We start from the raw sequence: 8,964 nt of genomic DNA on the forward strand, positions 1-8,964 counted from the left end.
ATGGGCAGATGCTTTTGAGGTCTTCCCTTTGAGGAGGATAGAGAACAGTTCAGCATTGTCTGGGGAAGTGGAGCAGGTTCATGGTCCACGGTCCAGCGGTTCTGCACTGAGGTTCACCCCGAACACGCTCATGCTCGTGTGCACCAGGACACACAGGTGTTCATAGCAGCACCATATTGAGAGCCCCAAGGGACAGCAATCCAGATGCCCAGCTGCAGTGGGGTCTACAAGTACATCACCATATATTCACATAAGGGAATATTATATGGCAATGAGAACAGACAAACTATAACTACCATATGACTCCAAAAACAACACGAAGCAAAAGAAACAAGTCACCAAAGACATATACATTCTCTTTATGTAAAGTTCAAAATCAGATGAAGTGAAACAATGTATTGTGTAAGGATATAGATGAAGTCCAAAATGAAACAGTAGCAAAGCTCCCAAAAAATGCACATAAAAACTACTAGAGCTAATAAACAAATTCAGCAAAATTACAGGGTCCAAGACTAACACACAAGAATCAGTTGTGTTATAATAAACAGAAATCAACAATCCTAAAAGGAAATTAAGGAAACAATTCCATTTATAGTAGCATCAAAAAGAATAAAATATCTAGAAATAAATTTAGCCAAGGAGGTGAAAGACTTATGCTGAAAACTACTGAAAGAAAGAAGACATAAATAAATGGAAAGACATCCCATGTCCATGAGATGACTTAATATTGTTAAGATGGCAGTACTACTCAAAGTGACCTACAGATTCAATGAAATCCCTATCAAAATTTCAATGGCCTTTTTTTTCAGAAATGGTATAGTTGATCCTCAAATTCATAAGGAATTGCAAAGGGCTCCAATAGCCAAAGTAATCTTGAAAAAAAGAATAACAAACTCAGAGGACTCACATTTCCCAGTTTCAAAATTTCAAATCTACGCTAATCAAAAAAGTATGATACTGGCATAAGGATAGACCTATAGAACAATAGCATAGGATTGAAAGTCCAGAAATAGACCAATACATATATGGCCAATTGATTTTTGACAAGGGTGGGTACCAAGATCGTTCAATGGGGGAAAGGAAAGTCTTTTCAACAAATGGTGCTGGGAAAATTGGATATCCATATGGAAAAGGATGGATTTGGACTCCTATCTCATACCATACACAAAAATGAACTCAAGACAAACCAGTCCTAAATGTAACAGCTAAAACCATCACACTCTTAGAAAAAAACATAGGGGTAAATCTTCACGACCTTGGTTTTAGCAATAGATTCATAGACTCATGCTTTTGGTATCATACAATAATTGAAGAAATAGATAAACTGGATTCCATCAAAATTTAAATGTTTGTGCTTCAAAGGACACTATCAAGAAAGTGAAAGACAACCTACAGAATGAGAGAAAAATATATGCAAATCATATATTTGGCAAGGGTCTAGTATCCAGAACATATTAAAAAGTCTCACAACTCAAAAACAAAAAGAGATACAATGCAATTTTAAAAATGGGTGAAGGACTTGAATAGATATTCATCCAAGGCAGATGTACAAATGGCCAAACACATGAAAAGATGTTCAACATCACTAGTCATCAGGGAAGTGCAAATCAAAACCATGAAGTACCATTTCACCCCTACTGGGATGGTCATAATAAAAGAGCCTCCCAAAACAAAAAGAAGTATAGCTGACCCTTCAACAACACTGGTTTGAACTGCACGGGTCCACTTATGTGAGGATTTTCTCAATGAATACAGTATCTGTATTTTCAGTTTACAGAGCTTTAACTGCATGTGGGGAAAAGTTTGTGTTTGATTGTAGATCACAATGTGTGGAATCAAAAGAACTAGGGTTTGAGTCCTGATTCTAGCCAGACTTCTTCATCTTCCTGCCCTTGGGTGAATTATTTATCAGACTCTTTGTTTTTGAGGCAGAGATAGCAGTATGTGGATTTTTGACTGTGCCGGGGGGTCAGCACCCCAACCCCCCACATTGTTCAAGGGTCAACAGTAATTAGTATTGTCAAGGATGTGGAGAAATTGGAACCCTCATACATTGCTGGTAGAAATGTTAAAATGATATGGCTGCTTTGGAAAAGAGGTTGTCAGTTCCTTAAAAAGTTAAATATAGAATTACCATATGACCCAGTGGTTTCACTGCTAGGTAGATACCCCAAAGAATTGAAAACAGGTACTCAAAGAAGTACATGTACACTCGTGTTCAGAGTAGCACTATTCACAATAACCAAAAGGTGGAAATGGCTCAAAAGCCATTCAGGAAATGAATGGATAAGCAAATTGTGGTACATACATACAATGGGATTATTATTCAGCCACAAAAAGGAATGAAGTACTGATACAGGCTACAACATGCATGAACCTTGAAAACGTTATGTTGAAGGAGAGAAGCCAGACACAGTAATTCACTGTATGATTCCACTTAGATTAATAATTAACCAGAATAGATAAATCCATAGAGACAGAACACAAACTGGTGGTTTCCAAGAGTGCGGGGGAAACGGGAGTGGGAAGCAGTCACTTAACGGGTTCAGCATTTTACTTTGTAGGATGGAAATGTTCTGATCAACCAGATAGAGGTGGTGGTGACTGCACAACATTGTGAATGTACTAAACACCACTGAGTTGTTCACTTTAAAGTGGTTAATTTGATGTTATATGAATTTCATCTCAATAAATTATTTTTTTAAATTAAAAACATGTCAACCTCAAAGCAAAACAAGAGAGAAAAGAAAAGTAAAGGGGTGAGCATCACAAAAGTCAGGGTGTTTGTGGGAGAGGAGAGGAGAATCAGGGGGGTCCGAGTGGTAATACACAAGATTTGCTTTGTTATTCTTCTTTAAACTGTATGCAGATATACACTTCTTATAAATACTGTATTTCATGATAAAATATTTTAAAAGAATAAACAAAAGGAGGAGAGAGAAAAAGAATCACGTAGCAGGGGATGGATGCTTGGCTCAAGCTTCCCTTCCTCCCATTCACCAGTCCCTCCCTGGTTGCCTGGGAGCCTGGGGATGACAACAGGGGTCTTGGGGGTCCCTCCCCAGTGCTCCTTCCTGGCTTGGCCAGCATCACCCGGCCAACTTGCTTAGAAGGGCGAGTGAGTTGGGAAGGCGCTGTTTACAGGGACTCCCTGTGGTTGCCTGAGATCCTGGTCTGGTTTTCAGTGGTGGGGATGGTGCAGTCCTGTGCCCACGGGAGAGAGGATCGCAGGACCAGGCCAGTCCCCCTGTGCCCACCTGGCCCCGGTGGGGGATGCCCTCTCCTTTTCAGGGGTGCTCTCAGTCCTTCACAGCCCCTCCAGGTTCCTGTCCCCCGGGCTTCCTCTCCCAGGATTCTCGGGACCCGTGAGGATGCCCACAGCATGGGTGGCATGCGTGAACACAGACCCAGGCCGTAGACTTGTGAGGTGTCGGCTCCTGGGTAGCCAGCACTCCTATTCCCTCAGGGACTGTGGTGTGAGCTGGGGCCCCCGGAGTGGGGAAGGGTACGGGATACCATGCCGTCAGGAGGCATGTCCAAGGCTGCCAACTGAGGAGCCAGCCTGCCTGGGCTGTTCCCTTGCCCCGCTGCCTCTTTGCTGTGACAACACTTAATACATGATCCCACATCAATAAGAATTAGTGTTATCGTAATTGTACAAATAACAGAGTTAGGGTCTTCGCTGAGTGTTGCCTTCTGACCTCAGTCAAGGTGGTGTGGAGCTTGTTTTGCTCACCTGCCCTCCAAGCCAGCCCTGCTGAAGGTGACGCGGGCACCTCTCACCCACATACCACTCTATGCGCCAAACGGATGGGCTGGAACCACCACCATGACAGCCATGGAGCTGGGCATTCAGGAACTCAGGAGTGTTTAGGCCAACCCTTAGGTTTTACTTTGGTTTTAAGGGGACTGAGGTCCAAACCCCAAGGCCAGTTGGGGGCCAGTCTGGCTGAGAGCCAGCGTCCCTCTGGCAGCATGTCTTTGGAAGGGAGTGGGACAGCATCTGTCAGAGTTCAGTCACACACCTTTGACCAGCACACCCACTTCCAGGGGCCTGTTATCTGGAAATACCTTTACGTGTACAAGGCCATATATGGGTGTTTGTTGCAGTATCTTCTGAACTGAGTGAAAAATTGGAAAGCACCAATTTTTTATTCATCTACATTGGGGACTGGTTGAACCAATTACGATGGACCAAATCATGCACCTATCAAAGAGACTAAAGTAGAACTCTTTAAGTTCTAAAGTGTAACTGTCTCTATTATGAATCGAAAAAAAGTTGTAGTAAGATCTTTCTGGTACTATCCAGCTGTGCAAGAACCAACCTTGAGATGTAAACATCTAGAATCCAACATGGTAGCCAATGGCTACATGTGGCTTATTGGGCATCTGAAATCCAGCCCGGTCTGAGTTGAGATGTGCTGTGAGTTTAAGTGTAAAACAGCAAACTACCATTTGCTACCTCTAACATTAGACCTCAAAAACAAAAGCTGTTTGGCTGGATTTTGAAGACTTTGTATTCAAAAGAAGACACAAAGTATCTCACTAATGTGCTTTTTATGTTGCCAACAGATTGAAATGATAATATTGGGGATATATTGAGTTAAATATGTTTTTATATTAATTTCACTTATTTTGACATTGCTTCACCTTTTTTGGATGCAGCTACTCTACAATGTAAAATGATGTCTGTGTCCCAGGTGATCGGGCAGCCCTAGTCCAGAATGACAGACATCAAACCACCAAGCGTGGTCAGCAGTGAGGGGTGGATTAGGAGAAGTGTTTGAAGCAGGACCTATTCTTGGCTCTTCCACATGGTTGTAAAACTTTACATATTCATATATCACCTTTACAACGAGTAACAAACGAAAAAGAATGCTGTTGTCATGCTCTCTGGCCGGCATGCTTTCTACCTCACCATGCCTGATGAATTTGCCCGCTCTGATGCCCTGTTTCCACGGAGGCCATGGCCCATGGAGAGAGGCCATCCGCTAATTCAGCATTACCTTACCTTGGGGCATATCAAGCATGACCAACCCTTGGGGAACAGAAGTGGGACACTCTGTCCTCCCCATGTTCATGGAGAAGGCAGACCAGGGGGGTGACAGCCAGAAGCAGTGGGGGGAGGCACCCAGCAACAATAAGGCCCCAGCAGCTGTGGAACGGGAGTTCTGTGGGCTGACATTAGCTAGTTTTCTTTAAGCATCTCTAGCATAATAAATGCATTCTTCCCCCCTCCTTGGATAGCAATTGAAGACACAGTTTCTGGAAAACGGAAAGATAAATTATAGTAGTGCTTTCTATGGGAGCCTAGGAAACTTGTTGCTGTGTGTGATGTATGCCTGGGGCAATGCACCAGCCGTTTCCTGGACCCTGGTTGCTCCCAATGGATGCTGTCATTCATTCACTGACTGCTGAGTCTAATATTAAAGCTAGAAAAAGAGGGGCAGTTAAGATCCTTCTGTGTATCAACGTATCCCTGGTGACTCTCTTTTTTTTTTTTTTTAACATCTTTACTGGAGTATAATTGCTTTACAATGTTGTGTTAGTTTCTGCTGTATAACAAAGTGAATCAGCGACTGTCTTTTTAATGGAGGTGTTAAGATGTTGAACCCCATTAATCTCTAGGTCAGAGACTGGGTCCAATTAGTCCCCTGGTTGAGGGCTTCTATGTTCCCAGGTCCAGAACTTACACACACACACACACACGCACGCGCGCACGCACACGCATACAGAATTATAGGACGTCTTGAAAACATTTTCAAACAAAGCAAAAGAGAATTTTCTAAAAATACCTAACGCTCCAAGTTGAGAGGATTGTAAGTTAATAGAAAGTCTGTTTTGTTTTCACTTAGTTCAGAATGATGACTAACCACTTAAGATGCCTGAACGTCATTCTGTGTCTTGTACTTATCAACTTTGCAAAGCAAATAAATGAGGTTGCAAAGAGCCAAACAAAACAAAATCCCAGACTTTTCCTGGAAAATAACCAATAAAACATAAACAATGACAGCAACACCCTCAACATTCATTGATGTTTCCAATTACATTTTCTGGGGCCTAAAATACATGGCAGAGAGCAACCACTTTATGCTACAAATATCACTGCAAACGCCATGAATTAAAACTGCTGCGTGATGGTTTGCAAAATGTAATTTGGCGAACATTCCCAAAGACAATCCTTCCCCAAAATCAAACCCATATTATTCAAGTCCACTCCCAGAGAGGCCTATCTCCCTTCTTAATTCCTCCCTAAATACTTAATTCAGACAGAGTAAACTTGTCTTGTCTTTTTTCTCCCGACCTCTCTCCCCTGTTTTATTCTCATCTCCTATCCCTGGTCAACCAGGAACAATTCCTGTGAATATTTTCATCCTTCCCCACATCCCCACTATTTCTGCTTATATTTGCTAAGGTTAAAAAAAAAAAAGATACAACTTCTGGTAACAAAAGGAAAATGTATTTGTTATAGAATATTGTTAAAGTAAAAGAAAAAGAAATGTACAAAGGAATAAATAAACATCATGCATACAGCCTTCATCTAAAATAATGGCTAACATTTCAATGTATTCCTTGGCTTTTTCCTATAAATAGATTAGATGTGTCTGTGTGTGTGTATGTGTGTAATGAAAAATATGATCATCCTACATTGTCATTATGCATTCCTCTCTGTCATTTAAAAAGTGACTACATTACATTTTATCCTGTGGATAAACCATGATTTACGTGCCCAATCCTCTATTTGGGGCATTTGGATTGTTTCCTCTGTCTGACTGTAGTGAACAATGCTCTAGAATGTTGGCTTATATTTACATTACTCCTTTAGGATTATTTCCTTAGGATGGATCCCTAGACATGAAATTGTTGGAGTTGGGCACCTACTGCTCAACTGCCTTCCACAAACCAGCTCCCACTGCCCCTGGCGCTGAGAAGGAATCTCCACCTCTCTTCACAGCCGAATCAGTCTTTCCCCTGAGGTTTTAACTAACAGTTGAAATATCGGCTGATAAATGCCAGGAACTTCAGTGCTCTCGGAGGCTCTCGGGAAGACTCACATTCTCTGGGAAGCAAGAGTGGAGGTGCTAGGGACTGAGAGGCCAGGAGGCTGAGCCCTGGAGCTGGGGGCTTCTCAGCAGACCCCCGGCACCTGCATTTAGATGCTGAAGCCTGGTGATGGCCAGCTACAAGGGGCCTGTCCCCTCAGGGAGCATGGATTCATTGGCCATTCCCACATGACCTTGTCCAGCCAGCCTGAGCTTACCCACACCGGAGCTTACCTGCCGCAGCAGCGGGGTGGAGAGGGTGCAGGTGGCCTCCTCCTCTGGCCAGGCAGGAGGATGGCTGAGGAGGGCCCACCCTTTAAGTGGGGACATCCGCAGGAAGAGCATGTGAGCCCCTATGCTGAGCCCTCATGATCCCCATGAGGCTACAGTCTCGTGACCTTGCTCCCAGGCCTGGAAAGGAAACCATGACCAAACCCCGCCAGGCTGCTCAATGGGGGAATCCCACAAAAGCAGCCTTGGGATCTGGGGGGGAGGGGAGGGGAGCGAGAGCTTTCCCTTTGAAGTGACCCTCCCCCAACCAGCCCTTCAGCTAGAAATGTCAGCACTATTTGCATAATTGAGACAATTGGACAAAACGGTTCTTTCAGAAGCCCTTCGTCAGGCGGGCGGTGCCCAGCCCTGGGGAGCTGGGGGAAGGCAGCACATGGCACTAATCATCCCTAATCCTTTTCAGATCATCTGAAGCTAGACCAGAGGTTGAGGTGAACTCCAGTGCGAGGGCAGCGTGAGTCCCATGTGACTGTCATCCTTGTCTAGGCTCCCCTAAGACCCACGGTCCCCACTCCATCAGCAGCCCGAGTGACCTGTTTCCATAGTCACCCCAAAACCGCCCTGAGGAGAGCTTTTGGGGTTTGCTATAATGATACGCATGGTTAGGCCAGTGATCAGTGAGCTTTCTCAGCCTGGCAGGAAAGAAGAAATCCAAACCCTGAAATTCTCCCTTACATGACCCTCCACGCAGGGGAGTCACCCCCCAGCCCCTCACCTCCTAGTCTCCTCGGCCTGGGCTGCCTCCCTCATCAAGGAAGGGACAGAGATGCAGACAGGCTGGACCCACGGGCCGTTAGGGCAGTTTCCATTTTACAGATGAGGAGACTGAGGCTCATGTGAGTCAAGTGGCTGCTTACTCGGAGAGCCTGTGAGGCGGGGAGGAGCCTGACTGGCCCCGGCTGTCGTGTGCACCCCATAGAGCCCGGGGGCTGCAGCCTGAGCCTGGGACCAGTCCCCACTGCAAGCTGCAGGAGGTCGTACCCACACCTGGGGCATGCCCAGGGGCTCGGGGAGCCTCTGAATTCTGCAGGTGGATGCAGGATTGGGCAGGGGGGCTGGGCCATTTTCTGGGGAGGGGGTCCATCCTTTGCTTTCAGCAGCTTCTCTCAGGTCTTTGCCCACCAAAGGTTGACAACCTTGTCCCAGCAGAGTGGGTGCATGCGGGTTGCGGGGGATGAAGTGTGACTTCCGCCGTGCTTTGCCGGTGCACAGCCTGGGAGTGAGCCTGGCAGTGTCCGCCTGCCCAGCCGCTGCTCTGGCCCAGCAGCAGGGTTGTTTGCCTTATAAACTGGTGATGGCTCTGCAGGCCTGATAGACTCATGGCTTTTAGCAGGAGTCCCTCGGGGGCAGAGGGGATGCTGTAAGTGGCTGTAGGTCTGACTGCATGGTCAAGGCAAAATTACTGATGCAGGGCGTTCCTGGGACATCAGGAACCAGACTGGGAGCGGCCAGGGAGGCCCCACAGGAGGGGCCCCACCATGGCTACAAAGCGTGAAGCCACGTGGTCAGTGCCAAGGACAGCCCCATCCCAGCTGGCCAGTAAGTGCCTCTCCAGCCAGTGGACACGACTGTTACTTGTCACATAGACCCCTTCTCAGGGTCAGATAACACAGAGAGAATGGGATCCCCA

General features: G+C 45.6%; 1 protein-coding gene across 1 annotated transcript in view; it reads right to left on the reverse strand.

The window, feature by feature from the left end:
• TRPM1 (transient receptor potential cation channel subfamily M member 1) overlaps window positions 1–7,391 on the reverse strand; it is a 109,075-nt gene extending 101,684 nt beyond the window's left edge. The window contains exon 1 of the mRNA XM_036842630.1: window positions 7,278–7,391. Within this exon, the coding sequence (XP_036698525.1) occupies window positions 7,278–7,388 (111 nt within the window). The 5' untranslated portion in view covers window positions 7,389–7,391. The remainder of the gene's footprint in view (window positions 1–7,277) is intronic.
• Window positions 7,392–8,964: the final 1,573 nt, after the last annotated feature.

Source organism: Balaenoptera musculus, chromosome 2 (assembly GCF_009873245.2).
Source record: "Balaenoptera musculus isolate JJ_BM4_2016_0621 chromosome 2, mBalMus1.pri.v3, whole genome shotgun sequence".
Lineage (NCBI taxonomy): Eukaryota > Metazoa > Chordata > Mammalia > Artiodactyla > Balaenopteridae > Balaenoptera > Balaenoptera musculus.